The sequence below is a fragment of the Sceloporus occidentalis genome, unplaced genomic scaffold (genome assembly GCF_023333645.1).
Source record: "Sceloporus occidentalis isolate IW3139 unplaced genomic scaffold, rSceOcc1.0.p SCAF_1, whole genome shotgun sequence".
Taxonomy (NCBI): domain Eukaryota; kingdom Metazoa; phylum Chordata; class Lepidosauria; order Squamata; family Phrynosomatidae; genus Sceloporus; species Sceloporus occidentalis.
This window is the reverse complement of record NW_028316981.1, coordinates 213,783,478-213,806,317: the sequence shown is the minus strand read 5'-3', so window position 1 is coordinate 213,806,317 and position 22,840 is coordinate 213,783,478. Positions and strand designations below refer to the sequence as shown.

At 45.0% G+C, this 22,840-nt stretch overlaps 1 protein-coding gene across 9 annotated transcripts in view; it reads right to left on the bottom strand.

The window, feature by feature from the left end:
• Positions 1-13,800, bottom strand: part of LOC149323358 (malignant fibrous histiocytoma-amplified sequence 1 homolog) — a 63,368-nt gene extending 49,568 nt beyond the window's left edge. For 7 of the 9 annotated variants that reach the window (XM_089488825.1, XM_089488827.1, XM_089488829.1 and 4 more), the window contains exon 1: positions 10,362-13,800. In XM_089488825.1, the coding sequence (XP_089344951.1) occupies positions 10,362-13,641 (3,280 nt within the window). In that variant the 5' untranslated portion in view covers positions 13,642-13,800. Of the gene's footprint in view, positions 1-6,974; positions 7,091-10,361 lie in introns of all 9 variants that reach the window. The other 2 variants (XM_089488830.1, XM_089488831.1) reach the window with 1 other exon arrangement.
• Positions 13,801-22,840: the final 9,040 nt, after the last annotated feature.

Genomic DNA, 22,840 nt, shown 5'->3' with positions numbered 1-22,840 from the left:
TACTACAGGGAGTACCATACTAAAATGTAAGGAAATTTGTTTTAAAAAGTCACACCCACACCCACAAACTGTGCAATTATATACAAATATACCTAGCAATAACTCTGACTGAATACTTTTGGGGAAATATGTAAAGAATTGCAAAGTTAATCAGTTAAATTTAGCGTTAGAAGATGATACTTTACATTGGTGTGGCTGGCTTGCTTTTTGCTTTTAAAAATGTTACCATAATACTTTATTTAATCTTTTTCTTTTAAAGCTATCTAGCCTTCTTCCTGACATCTTAATATATCAGATGAAAAGAATACTGTTTTGATATGTAGGAATATTCAGCCACATTATTTGCAACAAAGGCCCTTCTCACACTAAACAATTATAACACTATGGTTTCATTTGAAGTACCATGGTTCCATCCCATGGAATCCTGGGGTTTGTAAGTTGATGAATCCTTGGGCATGTCACACTCTCTCAGCCCCAGAGGAAGGCAAAGGCAAACTTCCTTTGATCAAATTTGGCCAAGAAACCCCCATTTAGGTTCACCAGAAGTTGAAGACGTCTGGGAAGCACATAACAAAAAATAACTAGTTATTATTGCTCTGATGAGACACTGGCAGAGAATTCTAAAATCTTCTCCCTAAACAGCAAACCCCAGGATTTCATAGGATGGACCTATGGCAATTATAGCAGAATCACAGCACTATAATTCCAGTGTGAAAGAGCCCCTGCATTCTGTGAAAAGGCTATACTTTCCCAGAAATCTCCTGTGTTTGTTTTAAAATCTTTTTCATATCTGATGATCTGAACACTTGCAAACAAAGCAGTGTATTTTTTGATAAAGGTCTTCAATATTTTAATTTAACAGGTTTAGTTTTATTCAAATAACTGTGTTCCTCAATACATCATCTACAGTGCACTCAGTACCACTTGGCCATTTCTCCTTTTGTTCAAAGCAGCATTTATGGAGATTCATAATATTTTGCTTGTGTTTTTTTGTTTAGACTATATGAAGACCCTTGCACAAGAGGCAGCAAAACATTTTCAAAGAATGAGTCTTACTGTATTCCATAGCCTGTCCTGCAATACAATGGCTGGATTCTTATCTTCTGAAAGATGAGCTGAACTGTTCAGTACAAACAACAAAACAACTTCATCAACTCTTTTCATTTAGAAAAACACTAACAAATGGAGCTTCTCATAAAGATGCACCTCTTCATTAAAAGGAAAAAAATCCAACAAAGAAAACAAGCAGCTTCATAAATGCCACTTCTGTATTTCTTTTGATTGCTTTCAGTTTATCAACAGATTATGAGCAAAGAGCTTCAATTCTGAAACATCAGTGATCTACCTAGCCTGTGAGAATTATTTTGCATGCTGCTTCTGCAAGTGCAGCTGCATTTAAAATAAAACAAACAAACAAACAATAACCTTGCATTTGGGAAGCTATCACATCTGGAGAAAGAAGGCTTTTCTGTTGTTTTGTGAACACCATGCCTGATTTATCACTCAGAAAGCTGTCTAGTTACTGGATGAACTGTCTCCTTACTTATCAGACCTTATTTCTCCTCACCTTCCCACTCGGACCCTCTGTTCTGGTAGTCAAGGCCTGCTGTCCCAGCCCATGATTTCCTCTGCCCCATCTCAGATTCGCCCCTTTTCACTCGCTGCCCCTCACTCCTGGAACCTTCTTCCCCTGCGAGCAAGAGCCATCACCTCTTTAACCAGCTTCAAAACGGAGTTGAAGACCATCCTGTTCAGGGCAGCGTTCCCAGGCATTGCATAATTGTCACTTGCTATTTGATGTTCTTTTGTTGCCTGTTTTATTGAATCATTTCCTGTATTGCAATGTATTTTATATGTATTATCCTACTAGAGAGGCCCCTTCCCCACCACCACTCCCTTTGTGTCTTGTCTTGTTAGATTGTAAGTCTGAGGGCAGGGAACCGTCCAATTAAAAAGATTGTATGTACAGTGCTGTGTAAATTTACAGCGCTTTATAAATAAAGGTTAATAATAATAATAATAATTATTATTATTATTATTATTATTATTATTATTATTTTATACCAAACATATCCAAAAACATGATTCGGAGTTCACCTTTAAAAACCAATGACCCTGAATGGTAAGGAGGGTATGAACAGACTCACCTATATGGGCCCTATCAGCACCATACAGTGTGATCTACCATCTTCAGCTCCAGCAGTGCTGCCATGCTCATGGGGGGCCATTGTAGTTTACCTGGGTTCCTGGGAGGTTTACTCCCCTATGCACCATAGAATAATAGAGTTGGAAAAAACCTCAAGGGCCTTCCAGTCCAAACCCCTGTCATGTAGGAATCAAAGCACTCCTGAGAGATGGCCATCCAGCATCTGTTTAAAAACCTCCAAAGAAGACTCCACCGCTCTCTGAGGGAGTGTCTTCCACTGTCAAACAGCTCTTACGAAAAGGAAATTCTTCCTAATGATGAGGTGCAATCTCTTTTCTTGTAGTTTGCATCCATTGCTCCATGTCTTAGTCTCTGGAGCAGCAGAAAACAAGTTTGTTCCATCTTCAATATAACACTCCTTCAATTATTTAAACATGGCTATCATTGTCACCCCTTAACTTTCCCTTTCCCAGGTTAAAAATCCCCAGCTCCCTAAGAAAGGAGTTCATTTGTATATAGTTGTAATGATCTGTGTTTTTAATGTTTTTTGTTTGTTTGTTTGTTTTGTACGTGTAAGAATTAATAAAAATATTTTATTAAAAATATGTCATCCCTTTAAATATTGAAGCAGCGCTATCATAGCACCTTTTAACTTTCTTTTCTCCAGGCTAAACATATCCAGCTCCCTAAGTTGCTCCTCATAGGGCGTAGTGATTTCTAGACCTTTCACCGTCTTGGTTGCCCTCCTCTGAATACGCTCCAGCTTCTACACATCCTTTTTGAATTGTGGTGCCCAAAAATGAACACAATATTCCAGGTAGGATCTAACCAAAACAAAACAATGGTAGTATTACTTCTCTCAGTCTAGACACTACAATCCCACTGATGCACCCTAGGATCATATTAGCTTTTTTAAGCTGCTGCATCAAACTGTTGACTCATGTCCAGTTTGTGGTCTACTGAGACTTGCAGATCCCTTTTGCATGTACTGTTGAAACTCAGATGTCACCCATCCTATAGCTGTGAAATTCATTTTGTTAGTTTTGGCCCAGCTCTCTAATCTGTTAAAGTCATTTTGAATTTTGATCCTGTTCTTTGAAGTATTAGCTATCCTTCCTAATTTGGTGTCATTTGAAAATTTGATAAGTATGCTCTCTGTTCCATCACCCAAGTCACTGATAAAGATGTTGTAAGGGAGGCTGAGTTCTGACAGGTGGACCTGATAGGAGCAGTTCTGTCATTTGCCTGGCAAACATACAAAAATTCCCTTGTACTTCTAGCAGGCAGTTTTCTAAGGCTTAATATTAAGGTTCTTTGTCGGTCAGCGATGTTGTTGTTGTTGTCTTGTGTCATTTCTGACTTATGGTGATCTTAAGACGAACCTACCTCAGGGTCTTCCTGGCAGAATTAATTCAGAGGGGTTTGCCCTTGTCTTCGTCTGAGGCTGTCACCCAGTGGGTTTCCATGGCCTAGCAGGGATTTGAACCCTCGTCTCCCAGGTTTAATTCAAAACACTACACACCACACTGTCTCTCTAGTCAGCAATACTAAAGGTATTTTTTGCTGACTATTTGCCATCAATTGCCATCAAATTACCATCAATTCGAAAATGCCATACGCATATCTTTCACTGTGTTCATTTCCCATCATTACATGTTAATGCAGAGTAACAGGAAAGCTCAAAGTGGTGTAGTGGTTTGAGTGTTGGACTATGGAGATCGGTGTTCAAAACCCAGCTCAGCCATGTAAGCCCATTGGGTGACCTTGGACAAGTCACATTCTCTCAGCCTCAGAGGATGACAGTAGCAAACCCCTCTGAAGAAACTTGCCAAGAAAACCCCATAATAGGTTTGCCTTAGAGCAGTGATGGTGAACCTTTTTGAGGCCGAGTGCCCAAACTGCAACCCAAAATCCACTTATTTATTGCAAAGTGCCATGTCCCTCTGGCTTTCTAGTAACAAACTCTGGCAAACTCTGTGCTGGGACGATGACACATGTGCCCACAGAGAGGGCTCTGAGTGCCACCGGTTCGCCATCACTGCCTTAGAGTCACTGTAAGTCGGAAATGACCTGAAGGCACTCAACAGCAGTAACAACAAGCAAAGTAACAACAAGGAAACAACAGTTTTCAAATCAGGACTCCTGGCCTTTGGAAAGCTGTTTTTCTTCAATTTCCTGCTGGTTTTAATTAGAGTCTAAAATTGTACGTGCATCAATACAAAGTGCAACTAATGTACACCATGGTTCTCTGATAAATCAGATATTCATGTGTGTATGTTTTCAAACTAGTCTCTTTGTGCCTCAACACTGTTACCAGCCTTGATTTTATTTTAATTTTTCCTGGTTGCCTTTCATCCATTCAGCCCTCAAGCCAACATAAAAATAATTAAACATTGCTAAGACTAAAGTAAAAGAGAGCTAAACGTGTTGAAAACCTAGGACAAGGTCTTAAAAAGCCCAGACAGAAAGGAGAAACAGCCATAAGGCTGGGGAGAGAGACCCACCATTTCTCTGCTGCAGTTTTCCCACCACAGGATCCCAGCACTTGTCTGAAAAGGTAAACACAAAACTGGAGAAACTGGGTCTGAATCCACACTGCAGAAATAATCCAGTCTGACACCATTTACACTGCATGGCTCGATGCTATGGAATCCTGGGAATTGTAGTTTTATAAGACATTTTGCCTTCTCTATCAGAGAGCTCTGGTGCCAAAACAAACTTCTTTTTCCAGAATTCCATAGCACTGAGCCATGGCAGTTAAAGTGGTGTCAAACTGGAATATTTCTGCACTAGGTTCAGCATTATCAGCACTGCAGCACTCCACTTAAGAATGCCCTGATCCACCACCAGTATTTCTTCTCTTCTTCATAAAAAGGAAAAAAAAGTAAGCATGCTGGAGGAAGTAGAGACCCTTCTCTCTCTCTCTCTCTCTCTCTCTCTCTCTCTCTCTCTCGATGAACTACTTTGTCCTCAACCACATGTCCAGGCACTTTAATTTTTTTAGGGCTCCACTAATCTCTTTCCAGGAAGAAATTCCTCCATTGGTAATCCAATGATGAAGATAGCCTGTAAATAGCAGAGCCTTTAATCAGTAACCTCTGGGCTCAAAGGTCTCACCGTGTCCTCAATTAGTTCAACTTGAAGCCCACATTGTTCCACTTGCCTGTATACCCTGAAACTAAGATTTTACTAACTACTTAATCATCTTCTGTTACATGAAACTGACCAAATGCAAGATTCATTTCTGTGCGCCTTAAAGTCATTTTTGACTTATGGCAATCCTAAAGTGAACCGATCACAAGGTTTTCTTGGCAGAATTTGTTCAGAGGGGTTTGCCCTTGCTTTCTTCTGAGAGAGTGTGACTTGCCCAAGGTCACCGAGTGGGTTTCCATGGCTGAAGGGGATTCAAACCCTGGTCTCTAGAGTCCAACACTCTTGCTGGCTGTCATGCAAAATTTCATACCCACCTACAAAAGGGCAAGTGAGAGGGACCATCCATTTTCGTTAACTATAGAGAAGACTAGGATTTTGTCCACTGGAAGTTCCTTGTTTTGTTCTTATTAATTTCTGAGATAAACTTCTTATTAACCTTGCCATATCCTTCCAGGTGAAAAGTTAGGCTGTAAATTCTATGGGAGGAAGAAACTGAATTTTTTATTTTCTTTTTTCCTTTCTTCCTTTTCCCCATGCCATTCTGTAAAGCACACTACACAGATGATGCTATATAAATAATAAGAGAAGCCCCAAGACAAGAAAAAAGTCCACCAGATACTAGGTGCATTCTGTGTGACAGCATATCCATTGCTCCTGTACACGTATTAGTCTTATAAACACACACAGCAACCTGCAATTTTCTTACAGGTATGTAAACAAACCATTTTAAAATGTAAAAACACACCATATCACAAGACTGCTTTCGAGGACTCTGGAAAGTCCACTTTCTGCAAACATGGGTAGTCCTGCTCTATATCATACCAAACACTGTGAACTCTGTGCTTCAGTTTATTTTGCAACTACCAGTAGTCAGGAGAATTCTCAGTTATCAAATGGGACAATACATGCTTCCATAAAGCCAAGCACAATGGCAAATCCTGATCCTGGTGTGTTTACAACAACAAAAAACCCCACCATTTGTTGCTGTTATTGTGTGCCTCCAAGTTGTTTCCAATTTATGGTGATCCTATGGCAAACTTATCATGTGGGGTTTTTTTACATGTTTCTTCAGAGGTTTGCCACTGGCATTGCCATCCTCTGAGGTTGAGAGACTGTGACTTGTCCAAGGTCACCCAGTGAGTTTACATGGCTGAGCCAGGATTTGAACCTTTGGTCTCCAGAGTATTAACTTAATTCTGCAAAACAGGAGGCACTATGCAACATTAATGTTTATTATGAACGGGATCATTGAGTTCTCTGAAGATACTTGCATGTAGTTTACTTCCAGGTATCTTGTTACTAAATGCTGTACAGTCAGACCTCGTTATCCATGGATTTTTTTTAATGCACAGATTCAAGCATCCACAGCTTGAAAATAATGCAAAAAAGTATATATTCTAAATAGTAAACTTTGATTTCCCGTTTTATATAAAGGACACCATTATATTTAATGGGACTTGAGAATCCATGGATTTTGTTATCCATGGGGAATCCTGTAACCAAACCCCAGCGGATAACAAGGTCCCACTGTACTACTAGCAGTTATCAACCTGGGTCAAAAGAACACAGTCTAGGAAAATATCTCACTCTTTAAAAACTAATGTACAATCTTCCTGGCTCTGAAATCTGCTCAACTCCTCCCCAATCCAGTTTTTCAAAACACACTCTCCATTACTTGAGACTGTTGAAAGAGAAGTCCCACTTCTTATTAAGGTCAGGAGTTTGACTTGATTTTATGCCAGAAGTATGTTCTGCTTGCCAGCAATATTCTTCTGGTGTTCTGACTCAACTCTGTGTGAGAAAGGCATGAAAGTATCAGCCAATTACATACATCCAATAATTCAAAATAAATTCACATAAAAAATAAGGTGCATCACCACAGCCCTTTGGGGTTGTTTGTTTGCTCACCCACTTCCACCGATGAATCCTGGCTGGAGGCTGGTGATATTCTATAATTCTCCATACTGATTTAGGGTCACATTTCAGTGGTGCTCAGAGGCCATAATATTGAGAGTATCTCTTGGATTTTAGGAAAATATTATCCCAACACGTTCAAAATTCCAATGCGTTGAGCAAAGTAAATAAATCTGTCCCTCGTTCTCAAGGTGAGACCCAATGTGGCAATGTGGTTTGAGCGTTGGACCAAGGGGTTCGAATCCCTACTCGGCCACAGAAACCTATTGAGTAACCTTGGGCAAGTCATAGTCTCAGAGGAAGGCAACAGCAATCCCCTCTTCGAACAAATCTTGCCAAGAAAACCCCATGATAGGGTCTCCTTCCATACTTCAGAAACAACTGGACATGGCACAATAACAACATTCTCAAGGCCAAAATATAAGGTTCCATCACATTAAGGGATGGGACCCAAGCAAGGAATGGGAGCTATAGCAGGATTCTGGAGGGAAAGGGGTGACAAAGGTTCTCTTTTGAGTTCCACAGGGCACTCAAAACTGGGACTTTACACTGAAACCCCACTTCAGATGCTGTTGTCACCAGGATAGGTTTAGACCCACCCCACCAACATTCTGACTTTTTACTACCTCACGACTGCCATGTCCTCCTCCTGGAAACAGTTACAGCACAGTAATTGGAGACATTCCACAATGGTTGGAAGGGAGTAGGCCACCCACATCAATGGGAAACCTGGGCAGATGACCATCCTGCCACACACTGGCACCTGATGTGTGATACACAACATGCAATAGGATGATACAGACAAATAAGGCACCTGAGGGAAAGAGAGTGGCGTTCAACCTTATACAGGCTTGAAGTCAACCTGGAAAGTGCAAAGTACACTTGGAACTGGATTATGACCACAAGGATGTGTATCTCACTACTCTAAAAGAAAGGAAAAGGGAGAAGCTCCACTCTATGTAGGTTCTAGCAAGGCTGGTTTTTAAACAGGCTGGATGGCCATGTGTCAGGAGTGTCTTGATTGTGTATTCCGAGATGGCACAAGGGGTTGGACTGGATTGCCCCTGGGGTCTCTTCCAACTTTAGGAGTCTGTGACTAAAAGCTCAGGTAACAATATTTTAAATCACTCAAGAGGACAATACTAGTAGCCATTTTTTTAAAAGGCCCTCAGTCTTCAGTTCTTCAACTCACTTGTTCAGCTTCTACAGAGTGAAGAATTTATAAGAATAAGCAACTAGAATTGGGGGGAAGGGATAAATGGCACTGCTCTCTGTATCCATCCATCCTCTCTGTTACACACCTGACCACAGGCCTAGCAAGAAAAAAGACGGTGGGCAATGAGTGGGTCTCATCTACTATCTGCCCAGTTACATCAGGTTGGCTGATGTGTGGCCCTCCAGATGCTGTTGAAAAATAAACCCCATCCCTCCAGATGGGAATTTCCCAAGCTGATGGGAGTGGCACTCAAACAATACCTGGAGATTCATATGTTGCCCACCCTCAGGTTACATATATAAGCTTTGTCTGAAGTCTGGAGAAACATATTTTAAAGGCACTCAAATTCAGACCACTTCTGTTGAAGATAGTGAAAATCTATCTTTTGAAGATGTCAAAATAAGTCAGAATCCCAAAGAATGTTGGGTTATTATATATACCTTCCATAGCACAGAGACACACAAGCTTTCTTTTGCTCATTATCATCTCTGGTCAATATTTCAGTTACATAAAAAGTACAAATTCGAATTACTGGAGGTGGAATAATAATAAATGTCATGGGCAGAAAAATGTCTTTCAGACCAGTTTGGGAGTAGTAGAATTATCTCCATGCTATGTCACAACTTAATTTTTTTTTCCTTACTGGAAATTTTGATGATAACATATTATATTTTTAGCACATCTTTTTCTGTATTTCATGAAAATTGATAATTACAAAAACAATGGCATCCAACCTTTAGCACATTTTGCTTAATGAGCATATAAAAACATTTATATTCATGTGGTACCCAACAGGCCTATACAACTTGTGGTCACCCAAGCTGGGCACAGCCCACCAGCCATGTGTTTTGGCATGCCAGGCATCCTTGTCTTTTCCAGTTTCAGGAAATAACAGGAGGGAGAAGAAGGGAAAATGAGTGCCAGCCTTTTAGCTGGCCAAAAAACGTGGCTGATAGGCTACAACTTTTGCAGGCCTATTAATACTGCAAGGAACAACATGGGTGAGCATATGTATGTTTAGTTAAGTTGTAAATACATCTGAAGCTGATCAGGAAAAGCATATTGGTCCAATAAAGAGATAATCATGAATTGTGTGTATGGAAACACACAGAGGCGCCTGTAAAGCTAAACAAAGACACACCCAGCTATCACGTCAACATATGCTACAGCAGCACAAAGAAGATACGGATTTGCTCAAAACACTTCCTACCAAAGAGCAAAGGATTATTTAAATACAAATGATACCAAGTAATAAAAGAATCTTAGCCCACACATAATTGTTTGAGTAAGGCTACCACAATATCCCAGTTATCTGGAGAAGAGACTGACAACCATTTTATAGCACAGGGCACCAGTTATTGTACCTGCATCTGATGTGCAGGAGAGATTCCTATCTAATAACCAAGTTCCACAAAACAGAGGTACCATTAGCAGGCTAAGCAAAAAGCATATTATACATGTTGCAAGCTGCACTTCACAGAAGTCTGGTCCCCTGCATGGTCTGATCTGCCTCATCAAAATGAGAATTTTACTACATATCTAGTGCAGGGGAAATGGTAAAATATCCATACATACTGTTACCCCAAGTACTGAGAAGAATTTGACCCCACTTCCACACCTGATCAAAAACCTGGAGAAAAACAAGGGAGTGGCACATCATGAAGCAGATAACTTGTGGCGTCCCTACCAGTGACCAGGCTTATCCTGCAGTAAACTCTGGTTGTCAGTTTGAGATTACTTGCATAATCCTGCCAAATGGGACTCTAGAACACATCTGGCATGACAAAATTGATTGGCTGTCTCCACCTGCCCACCATTTTATGAAGCAATTGCATCTGCATGGGAAAGCTGTCAGTTGCACTTGTGGATCTATATTCACTCAGAGGCAGACACGCTCTATTTCAATGCTACAATTTGTTAAAAGTTCCTTACCTGGAAAAGTGTGCGGGTGGGGCGACCCTCTTTTAAGGCACTTGGAACAGAGGACGTGCACGGTATAGTACAGGCCTGGCCATTCTTGAAGCAGTACATTCAGTTCTTCTACTAACGGGGTTATGGCTTGCCAAGCTGTCCATATATTTGGTAGGGATGCATGACTAGCAATAGACAGAGTATCTGGCTGCTGGGTGCCTTTGGCTGGCCTGTAACTTACCACCACAGGCACCTTTCCCCGGTAGGCGTAGATCTGGTATTTCCCATCTGACCGCTGAACCACATGGCTGTTAATCTGGACACTGTAGCGGGCAAACAATCCAGGTGGGAAAATGAAAGGAAAGCTGTACTCAATCTGCAGCTGTTCAGCCACAAAAGACTGTCCGCCCAGGTTAGTCCCATTGATCCAGGCCTCTGCATGGGGCATCTCGTTCTTCACATAGCAAGGGAATTTGTACCACGCTGTGGCTCCATTCAAGGGCTTGGACTTGGGCTTATTAACACAGTAGCAGAGTCCCATTTTTTCTAAAAGCTCTAGGATGAGCTGCAGGTCCTCTCTGCTCTGGATATGGGGCTTAAGAAGCAGGCGAATAACATGGGCAGGGAGGAGTCCATGGAGCAGGAATCCTTCCACATAATGATGCAGCTGGGCAACCTTCAGCTCATCCACATGGGCGTTGCTGAGCAGTTTCTGGAGCAAGACTGTGGCATCATGCTGACAGAAGACGTTGAGGATGTCGATGAGCCTGGGCAAGTTGTGGAAGACATACTCTCGCAAGGTCAGGTGCTCCTCGAAGTACAGCAGCTTGCCACTCTCATGCAGGTAGGACAGGGCGCTCTGGAGACGGTCCTCGGTCAGGCCCGCCTGCAGGCCCAGTCGAGCCGAGTCCCACCATGTGAGCCACAGCTGCTGAGCCCGTGGCTGGAAGTGCAGCTCCTCCAACATTTGCCAGGATCTCGGCAGCACCCGGTGCAGGTTGGGAAAGATGTCTCTGTGCTCCGCCACTGAAAGGAGCTTCTCTCGCAAACGGCGTACCTGGAAGCAGTCCCAGCAGCTCACAGGCAGCACCGGGGAAAGGATCTGCGGGCGATGGTTGAGCAGGTACTGAAACTGAGCTTTCTTGCGCCGAAGGTTCTTGTCTGACACTCCATAGAAGGCGACATGAGGGCTGGAGCAGCGCAAGTCAAAATCCTGCCCCAGGGCTTCGTCCACCTGCTGGGCCAAAGTCTGAAGGCCCTCATAGTCACACTTCTCCTGCCAGGCGATCTGGCGGTGGATGTCCAAGCACTTCTCTTCCACCTCCCGCTCAGCGCACAGATCAGCATGGGTGCCCACCATGCACACCACGGCATGAGGGACCTTGGCCCCCAGCCAGTGAAGGAAGTGGCCCACCGAAGGATAAAAACACTGTGGCACATAGGTGCTCAGGTTCACCACCAACACATAGAGGGCTCCCGGGGAGAGAAAGAAGGGCTGGATCACATCATAACTGGGGTCTCCTGCCAGCTCATACACAATGAAAGTCAAACCCCTCTTGGCATCTGCCGTCCAGTCTGCCACCTCTATGCCCTTGCTGCCCCGTGGCAGTCCGGCTGTGTGGGAAACCAGGGGCTGCGGCAGAGGGTAATATCCTAAGTGTATCTCCCCATTTAGTTTCGGTGGTGGGGACAGCGAAGCATCATCATCCTGCTGCTCAGCAGCAGAGCATCCCCCCTTAGTCTGCCCAACAACTTTTGGGAATGGGTTGGAGAGTGTATCCCACTGCTCAGCAGAGAGGAGTCCTAAATGGGGACATTTTAGGGAGGGAGAGAGCAGAGGGGAGGCCTCTGGCTGCTCAACAATGGGGTGGTGGTTTGGCATTGCTTTTGAGGGCCGACCCTGCGGAGGGTCTCTCAGGGGTGGGATGAAGCATCGCCTGGTCCGAGTTTTCCCAGAATCCTTTCTGGCTGCCATCAGGGAGGAGGTGCTCTGTTCCTCTTCCTCCTCGTCCTCCATGAGGCACTTCCGCAGCAGGGTTTTACCAGCGTTTTTCAGGCCCATGAGGACCAGCTTGAGACGAGGCTTCAGGGCCGGCTGGGAGTGGGCCAGCTCCTTCTGATAGGCTGCGATGTACGGGATGCCCTTCATGCAGACTTCATAGGGGGGTTGGATCAAAGGGTTGTCCTTGATCTTCCAGAGGCTGACCCGGCTGAGCTGCCCAAACCCTTCGGGCAAAATGGCCACCTGGTTGCCTTGAAGCACCAATTCCTCCAACTGCCCAAGTTGGACGATGGAGTCTGGAAGGTACCGGATGCGGTTGTTATCCAGCCAGAGGGTGCGCAGCTGGCGCAGGCGGCACAAACCAGAGGGCAGCACGGTGAGCTGGTTGCGGCTCAGGTAGAGCTCCTCCAAGCTGGAAAGGGCCAAGATAGCCGCCGGGAAGTCCGCCAAGAGATTGGAGGAGAGGTTGAGCGTCTTGAGGCGCTGGAGGCCGCCGAAACCCGCCGGCAGGGCCTTGAGGCCGTTGCCATCCAACATGAGGCTCTCCAGGGCACCCAGTTGGCATAGCCCTTCAGGCAAAGCCGCCAAGCCGGTGCCACTGAGCCACAAAACCTTGAGCCGCCGGAGGGAAGCGATGCCTTCGGGGAGGGCCCTCAGGAGCCGGTTGCCGGAGCAGTCCAGCTCCTCCAAGGCGCCCAGCTCCAAGACCCCCGAAGGGAAGGCCGGCAGCCGGTTGTGGTCCACGTCCAAGGTCCGCAGGTGACGGAGTCCGGCCAGGGCCTCCCGGGGCAGGCGGCTCAAGCGGTTGAAGCTCAGGTCCAGCTCCTCCAAGTGCCGCAGGGCGCCCAGCCCCTCGGGGAGCATCCCCACGGTGCCCTCGGGGGGTCCCCCCAAATGGTTGTGGCTGAGGTTGAGCTTGCGCAGGGCCCCCAGGAGCCCCAAGGCCCGGCCTTCGAGGCTGCGGACCCGGTTGTGGCTCAAGTCCAGCTCGGCCAGGTGGGCCAGGTGGCGGAGGGAGGAGGCCGAAGGCAGGCCGGAGAGGCGGTTCCTCCTCAGCGAGAGCACGCGGAGGCTGGGCCCCAGGGCCACGCACAGGCCCTCGGGGAGCTCCTCCAGGCCCCGGCCGCTCAGGTTCAACGTCTCCACCGGCGGAAGAGGAGGAGGAGGAGGAGGAGGAGGATTCTCCGAGGCCGCCTTGGGCTCCCCTTCCAGCCTCTCCTCCGGCTCCGAGGGGCCCCGCAGCTTCCACAGCCCGGCCCCCAAGGCCCCGTCCCCGTCGGCACGCTCCGTCTCGGCCATGGCGGCGCGGCATTAGGAGTCCTCCTCAGGCCCCGAAGAGGAGCCTCCGGGATGGAGCCTCCTCCTCCTCCTTCGCCTCCTCTTCGCCATGGAGGGACGGAGCCGCCGGGCTCCGAGAAGGGCCCCGCCTCCCCTCAGCCTCCAACGGAGCATCCATCCTTCCTCCGCGGCGGAGGAGGAGAAAGAGGAGGCGGGGGAGCTTCTGCAGCAGCAGCAGCAGTACCAACAGCACCGCCTCTCGACGCGCAAAGGCGGGCCTGGATGGAAGGAGCCGCCCTTGAGCAGCGGAAGGGCGCTGCTGTGCTGCTGAGGGAAAGTGGAGCCTGGAATGAGGGCAAGGAGATGGGGGTCGGCCCCCTCCAGGTTGTGGGGCGTCGGGAGATGCGACCTGGAGGGGGCCGAGCCCCGTCTTCCCTCCCTTCCCTCCAGGCTCCAATTGACCTCGGAGTTGCGGCCTAGTCGCTGACTCGAAGCCTGACTCCATTTGCCTCGGACTGGGAGAGCCCTTGTTGCTCTTCAAGCACATTCCAGAGTGACCAGAGGTCCTCCTTTCTCTCTCTCTCTCGAGGATGTCCTCCATTTTGATTGAGCGGGACTAAAAAGGACATTCAGGGTGGCCAGGGATCCTCCTTTCTCTCTCCAGGAGATGCCCTCCATTCTTGTGTAGGACTCAAAGCACATTTCAGGGTGACCAGTGGCCTTCCACTGAGCTTTTTCTTCAGGAGGAATGTCAAAATGTCCTCCATTTTTCAGCATCACTACTTCTGCCCACTAAGACATTCAGGGTGGGTAGAGGTCTTCCTTTCTCTCTCCAGGAGATGCCCTCCATTCTTGTGTAGGACTCAATGCACATTTCAGGGTGACCGTCCTCCATTTCAGTTTTCAGCACATTTCAGAGTGGCCAGGGATCCTCCTTTCTCTCTCCAGGAGATGTCCTCCATTCTGAGGGTGACTAAGAAGGACATTCCAGAGTGACCAGAGGTCCTCATTTCGCTCCTCAGGAGGTGTCCTCCATTCTTGAGCAGGACTAAAAGCACATTTCTGGGTGACTACAGGTCGTCCATTTCAGTTCTCTTCAGGAGGAATGTCAGCGTGTCCTCCATTTTTGAGCATCACTACATCTGCCCACTAAGACATTCAGGGTGGGCAGAGAGGTCCTCCTTTCTCTCTCCAGGACATGCCCTCCATTTTGATTGAGCGTGACTAACAAGGACTTTCAGTGACCAGAAGTCCTTTCTCTCTCCAGATGATGTCCTCCATTCTTGAGCCAGACCAAATGCACATTCCAGAGCGGCCAGAGGTCCTCCATTTCAGCTTTCTCTTCAAGAGAGATGTCAAAATGCCCTCCATTTTTCAGCATCACTATGTCTGCCCACTAAGACATTCATAGTGGCCAGGGATCCCCCTTTCTCTTCAGGAGATGCCCTCCGTTTTGATTGAGCATAACTCAGGGTGTCCAGGAATTCTCCTTTCTCTCCAAAGGGTGTCCTCCATTTTGAGCACGACTAAGAAGCACATTTGGGGTGACTAGAGGTCCTCCTTTCTCTACAGGAGATGTCCTCCATTTCAGCCTTGTGTACAGGAGAAATGTCAAAATGCCTTCCAATTTTGGGCATCACTAAGATGGACATTCAGGGTGGCCAGAGATCCTCCTTTCTCTCCAGATGTCTTCCACTTCAGCCTTCTGTCCAGGAAGAATTCCAAAGTGTCCTCCATTTAGAGTAGGACTAAGGAGCATGTGTTTATATGAGTGTTTGGAGCTTTTTTTAAAAAATCATGTCCTACATTTTTCTTGAAAGTCCTATGTTTAGCTTGAATCCACCAACAACCATTACGCTAAAGGGCCTTTGAAGACCTGTTGTTGGTGTTGTTTGGTATTGTGGGCCTTCAAGCAGTTTCTGACTTAGGGCGGCCCTAAGGTGATGAAAACCCCACTGGTTGTCCTTGGGCAAGTCACATTCTCTCAGCCTCAGAGGATGGCCATGGCAAAGCCCCTCTGAAGAAACTTGCTAAGGAAACCCCATAATAGGGTTGCCATGTGTTAGAAACGGCTTGAAGGCACACCGCAACAAGCAACACCAGGCAAGTCACAGTCTTGGAATACCCTGAAGAAACTTGCCAAGAAAACCTCAGGATAGGTTCGCTGCCTTAGGGTTATCAAGTTGGAAAATACTTGAAGACACAAGCAATACAAGTAATGTCAGGCAAGTCACATGTTCTCAGCCTCAGATGATGATGATGATTATGCTTAATTTATATAGCGCTGTAGATTTACACAGAAGATAGCAAGAACAAATTCCCTCTGATGAAACTTCCCCATGAGAGGGGTCTTATGTTGAAAAGGACTTGAAGGCGCACAGCAACAACAAGCAGCAGAAAGCCACCTTTCCTAAGGCAGAAGAAGCATTTTTTACTGTGATTTTCGGTTTATGAGCGCATAAAGTGTAGATGTCCACTGGGGCAATTTTCTGTTCTTATTTTATAAATATCAGTATGATGACTTTGGAAAGTTGAAACAAACAGATTTGGAAAAATAATACAGATCATGAGCACAACAAAACCCACTAGAAGATCTTAGGCAAGTCACTCTCTCAGCCTCAGGGAAGCAAAGGCACACACACACACACACCCTTTTGAACAAATCTTGACAAAAATCAAACCTGAACTCTCCCTCGAATCCAAGATGACTAAGTTGTCTCACAAGAAGACATGACTCACTGGAAAAGATGGCAAAATATATGATAAGGTCACCAAATGCCAGAAATGAGTTGAAGATACAGTGTACAACAAAGTAGCAACATATTTGTCTGCTTTTCTTTATCTGCTATATTTTATTACTCTGAAATCAAAACTCAGAGGGATGTCTTTAGTAGCTAAAGAAAAAGAAAGAAAGAAAGAGTGTACTGGGAACTTCATCATTAACAAATTTATTGTGATGTTAGTTTTTTGGGGGGAAGGGCATCAGTGTCCAAGTTGTCGGATGCATGTGTGCAATTGTTGCTATTTGCTGTTAAGTCAGCTTCATCTTAAGGCAACCCTATGAATGAGAGACCAACAAGGCAGTCATGTTCAGGTCTTACAGACTCAGGCTTCCTTGACAGAGTCTAACCACCTGTTGTGCAATTTTCATTTCCTACTATATGAATTTTAACAAGTGTTACCATCTTTTCCAATGAGTCATGGCTTCTTTTGAGACACAGTCTCAGCTTAGTCATCTTGGTGTCTAGGGAATGTCCAGGCTTGATTTATCCTTTTCCCATTGATCGTGGCAGTCCAAGGTATCCTCAGAACTCTCCTCTAGCAGTTTGTTTCATAGAATCATAGAATCATAGAGTTGGAAGAGACCGCAAGGGCCATCCAGTCCAACCCCTGCCATGCAGGAAATCCAGATCAAAGCATCCCCGACAGATGGCCATCCAGCCTCCATTTGAAGACCTCCAAGGAGGGAGACTCCACTACACTCCGAGGAAGTGTGTTCCACTGTCGAACAGCCCTTACTGTCAGGAAATTCCTCCTAATGTTGAGGTGGAATCTCTTTTCCTGCAGCTTGCATCCATTGTTCCGGGTCCTGTTCTCTGGAGCAGCAGAAAACAAGCTTGTTCCCTCCTCAATATGACATCCCTTCAAATATTTAAATAGGGCTATCATATCACCTCTTAACCTTCTTTTCTCCAGGCTAAACGTACCCAGCTCCCTAAGGCATTCCTCATAGGGCATGGTTTCCAGACCTTTCACCATTTTAGTCGCCCTCCTTTGGACACGCTCCAGTTTCTCACTGTCCTTTTTGAATTGTGGCGCCCAGAACTGGACACAATATTCCAGGTGGGGCCTGACCAGAGCAGAATATAGTGGCACTATTACTTCCCTTGATCTAGACACTATACTTCTTTTGATGCAGCCTAAAATCGCATTGGCCTTGTTAGCTGCCGCATCGCACTGTTGGCTCATGTTCAACTTGTGGTCTACTTGGACTCCTAGATCCCTTTCACATGTTGTCTCCTTAAGCCAGGTGTCCCCCATCCTTTCAAATGAGTTGGTTCTTTTTCTGTAACTTTTCTTTATTGTCCAGCTTTCACAACTGTACGTAGAAATCAAGAAATACTCTAGCATGGATAATTCTAACTTTGCTCTTTAATGATCTGCCTTTACACTTGAATAAACACACATATATGCACACATTTCTATCCAGTTAATTTCATAGTCCATATATTTTCAGTTATGCTAAAGGTGACCAGACATCCTATTTTTCCAAGACATGTCTTCCATTTCAGCTTCTGTCCAGGAGGAATTCCAAAATATCGTCTATTTTGAGCATAACCAAGAAACATTAATTTATATGAATGGTTTTAGCTTTTATTACCATGGAGAATCTACACAAATTCAACCTAGACAATGGTGAAATAGAAAGAGTAAACGAGTTCTCATACTTGGGATCAGAACAGCGATTGGAATCCAGAAATCAGAAGAAGATTAAGAATGGGGAGGGTGGCTATGAAAGAACTAGAGAAGATCCTGAAGAGCAAAAATATACAATTGAGAATCATACAAGCCATTGTATTGCCTATTATCATGTATGGATGTGAGAGCTGGACAGTGAAGAAAAAAGACAGGAAGAAAATCAATTCAGCTGAGATATGGTGCTGGAGAAAAGTGCTGAGCCTTGGACAACCCAAAAGACAAACAAATGGTTCTACAACAAATTAAGCCTGAACTCTTTCTGGAAGCCAAGATGGCAAAACTGAGGCTGTTGTACTTTGGTCACATAATGAGAAGGCAGGACTCATTGGAAAAAACAATAATGCTAGGAAAGGTGGAGGGAAGTAGAAAGAGAAAAACTGCATGCTAGATGTATGGAGTCTTAAGGAGGCCACAGGTATGAATTTACAGGAACTAAGCAGAGTAGTGGAGGACAAGGAGTCTTGGAGATGTCTCATCCGTGGCGTCACCATGGGTCAAGATCAACTCGAGGGCAGTTAACAACATCTGTCCTACATTTTTCTTGAATGCCCTACATTTTGTGATGCCTTGTCCTCCTTTGCGGTTAGGACATCTGGTCACCCTGCTTAAGCTAAAAAGAAAAATGGAGTCGACACAAAGAAATCCAAAGCCTGCAACGACTTTTCCAGTTCTCTGTACCAGCTGGGAGTGGCTTTAATTAAGGCAGCTCTCAGACTCTTTCGTGATGATGGATTTGGCAGGGAAGCCTGGGAACAGCTGCCTTAGTAACAACTCCAGAGTAAATAATCATCAGTGTTATCTGAACTCGCCAAGGCACCGAAGAGCTGTTACAATAAATGGCGCATGTGCTAATATAAACTGATATCTTGACAACAGTGGAGCATTTCTCTCTTTTTCTTTAATGAGCCAACCTTTCGGTCCCAATGCACCAGTAGGATTTCCTCTCTTCCCCCCATTCCCTTGGGAGTCTGATGAGTGCAGCTGAATAGAGACAGCCGTGTATATATTATTCATGCCTCTCTGAAAGACAAAGGTGGGAGTGGAGTGCTTGTATAGAACACATACAACAAGGATCCCTGGCTTTTGTTTTGTTTTGTTGTACCCAGGAGCGGGAGAGATTTTTGGACATGTTGGAACAGTGCTTTATTCTCTACAGTCTGTAACAGCAGCAAAGTATATAATAATACTTTTAAGGAACCATTTCTTCCCTGTTACTCAGCTGAAGCAAATTTAGTTTGGAAGCTCCTTGGGGCAGGGAACTGATTCCTCCTAGCCATTACTCTTTAAAGCATAACATACATGGATTCACATTGTATAAACTATAACTTGTATTGAGTCTCAATTTTGGGGGGAAAGCAGGATAGTGATTGTTACGATGACAATGACGACTTTGTTAACTGATTAATTATTTAAATACTAACAGCTGACAACAACAGATGAGTTTTCTTTCACCAAAGGTGTTTAAATAGAGGATAGACAACCATCTGTCAGAGTGCACGTGCAGATTTTACACAGAGCAAGGCCTTGTGTTGGGAAATCATGATCCCATCCAAAGAGCCCCTGGAATAAAGTATTTGGTTTCTTTGACTACAACTTCCAGCTGGAGAACTCTGAGAGTAGTAGTGGTTTGAGTGTGGGCTATGACTCTGGGGACCAGGTTTCAAATCCCCACTGAGCCTTGGAAACCCACTGGGTGACCTTGGGCAAGTCACACTCTCTCAGCCTTAGAGGATGGCAATGGCAAACCCCTCTGAAGAAACTTGCCAAGAAAACCTCGTGAAAGGGTCACCTGAGGATCGCCATAGGTCACAACAACTTGAAGAAATACAACAACAACGTCCAATATATCATTTTTCCAAGCTCTTCTTCCAACTCAGCTGGTACAAGACACTTGTAAGGTCAAAAATACTTGTATGATATCTCTGCCAGACAAGTATTAATTCTTATGAAGGGAGTTCTTCTGTGCATTACATATTTTAATTTAGTGGTCCTTCTACAGAAAAACTTCTCCAAACATCCTGCCTCATGGATAAGTGTCTCCACTGCCTTTAAAGGCCCCTGAAATTCATCCCCTGAAGCAGCAGTCTTGCATTCTCTTATGCTAGGATCTGTGAGAAATGCATAGAGCAACAAGTAAATGTTTAAACAAAATCAATATAGTGAGGTTAGATTCATTGCTGTTTTCCCCTTTAGCTTTTAAAATATGGACTTGTGCATTTTTTTCTTCACTTAATCTTTGACACAATTTTTCCTTCTTTCCTTCCTTGGTGTGATGATGGCAGTGCACAAATTGATTTTTCTCAAGCACACGCGAACGCAGGAACTGCACACGATGTGTTGAGAAATAAAGTTACAGCCCAAGCTTGGAGCATCAGAACCGCCATGTAGCCTGGAGCCAAGGCAAGTTCAGATACATCCCACACCAATTTAAAAGGATTATTAGCAAATGTTTCAAGAGAATTCAACCCTGGTGCTATGGCCAGAACATTATGACAAGCTGATTATCACAACCTCATATAACCTCTCTTGCTTTCCTGATACAGTACAGCAACACCATAGAAGAGCACTAAGAGCTGAAACAGGCAGGCACATGCTGAGTGTGATGGGGATATTATTATTTCTCACAACCCTAAACAGGTTACACCAGTATACTTAGCAGTGACCAGAAGTGATGTTTCAGGTAATGAACTTATTTCTAGTAATTTCTAGTTAATTTGCTATCGTTATGCACTTTCATGTCAGCTCCGGCTCAGTGGCGTTACTGGGGATGATGGTGAACTGCACTGGGTGCCAGAAAAGGGGTGACACCCAGTTGGGTGCTTCTTCCACTGTGCCCTTCCTGGTTTTGCCATAGTGATCGAGTCCTCCTTATGAGAAGATAACCAGTACCATGATGGAGTGGGCCAAGCACACCCTTTTGGCTGCTGCTACAGCAAAGAAGAGGGCCAAGTGCACCTTTCGCAGTTTCGCTGCAGCAGCAGAGGTCACCCTCTGGGTTGTCACCTGATGGAGGCAGTATATCTGAGGGCACTGGCAAGCAAGAAAGTGCACTTTCCCACTCGTCCAGCACCCACATGGGACCCTACATGGATCCTTCAGAGGCCACAGTGCTGCAGTGGCAGCAGCTGAGGGCATGGTGCCTTCAGGGTGTGCTGATTCCTGAAAGCCTTTCTAGGTGGGGGGCTGCAGTGGTCAGGGTGGCTGTGCAACCGAGGATAGGGCAAGGCAGTTCTCACAGACATACCGAGTGACACCAGCTTCAGGGACACTACTGATAACAGTTACAATGCTATCTCTATCTAAGGCTGATTTATCAGGCTAAGGATTGCAATATGTATTTCTGCATATATATGTGTATAGCACTGCTCTCCTTTGCTCAAGCAGCTCAGAGTGGCTGTTTTCATCCTTTTCATATCAAGTGATCATCCGGATGTTGCAATTCAATGCTGAAAGTCCCAGGTAAAGGATCCACCATGGTCCCGTTTCCTGGCACTCATGCATATCAAATGGTTTTTGTTTATGCCTATGAAAAAGGTTTCTGGGTCCTCCATTGAGAATAGCATGAAAAATGACCAATACAAAAACAACATAAAGTAGCAAGCAGGACTCACTGGGAGGCCAGATATTCCAAAGTCAAACACCATACTTTGAACTATGGAGAAATCCAAGTTGAAACGCTGTCCAGAGGGTATCTTTTAAAACACTAAATGTATGTTCAAAAGATTTATACACTTGGGATTTGTTACAGCTATCTTCACCATTAAATTTCATATGGTCTTTATGACTAACACCATAGTTGAAGCTACAAAGTGCTTTTGTAGTTTTAGCTGTGCTTGGCATCACCTTTCAGGTTTGTGTTAAAGTAGCAGTCTTTGTATTGGTTTAAATGGCTGATCAGCTGAGACTCTGGAGAGGAATAACTGTGTTCTGGGTAGATGAATAGTGCTATGCACAGTTGCTCTGGGGGCTTCTGGTTTGCATTTCTGGGCATGCTTCCGTTTGTGCATCATCAATGGCTAATGTTTAAACAGTTCTTTCTATTTAGTCTAGCTCATCTGGGTGTTGCCTGAAAAGCATTCTGTCATAATATAATTAGCTGCTGAGATATGACCCTCATAATGAACTCAGTCCAGATCCTGTGACTGGTTCTTGAAACACAGGAGATTAAGAGAAAAGGCATTTTCCTTGTGTGTAGGTTCTGCATACCAGGAAAAGAGCAGGGCTGAGTGTGCCAGCATCAATCACCCACTGCACCCAGTTCTCATCCTTGTCTACATATAGAGGGAAACTGTATGTAAATGAAAGCCTCTATACGTACACATTCTCTTCAAGATTTTAAAATCTTTGGGAAACAGGGTTCTAAAATCTCAACAGAGAACCTCCATAGACAGCAAATGTTCCCCTTTGCAGCAAGTTGCCCTTTGTATACAGAAGACAGCAAGAACAGTGGAAGTGGCACAGAGCTAGCACACTCAGTTCCACTTTGTGATCACACGTAGAGCTTTGTGGATGAGCAGAATATATGCACAGGGATAAACAGTGCTGTAACTTTGACCTACTGACATCTGCACCATGGAAAAATTTCTTTCAGAGGGCCTACCCTCCTGATACTCCTGAATATGTCAACCCGAATCTAGTCCAGGCCAAGGCCAACTGTAGCAGGATGGCCACACTACAGATCCTTCAACAAAGCCAGCTGTGTTTGCAGAATGATACCCAGGGTGTGGAGTGGACTCTAATG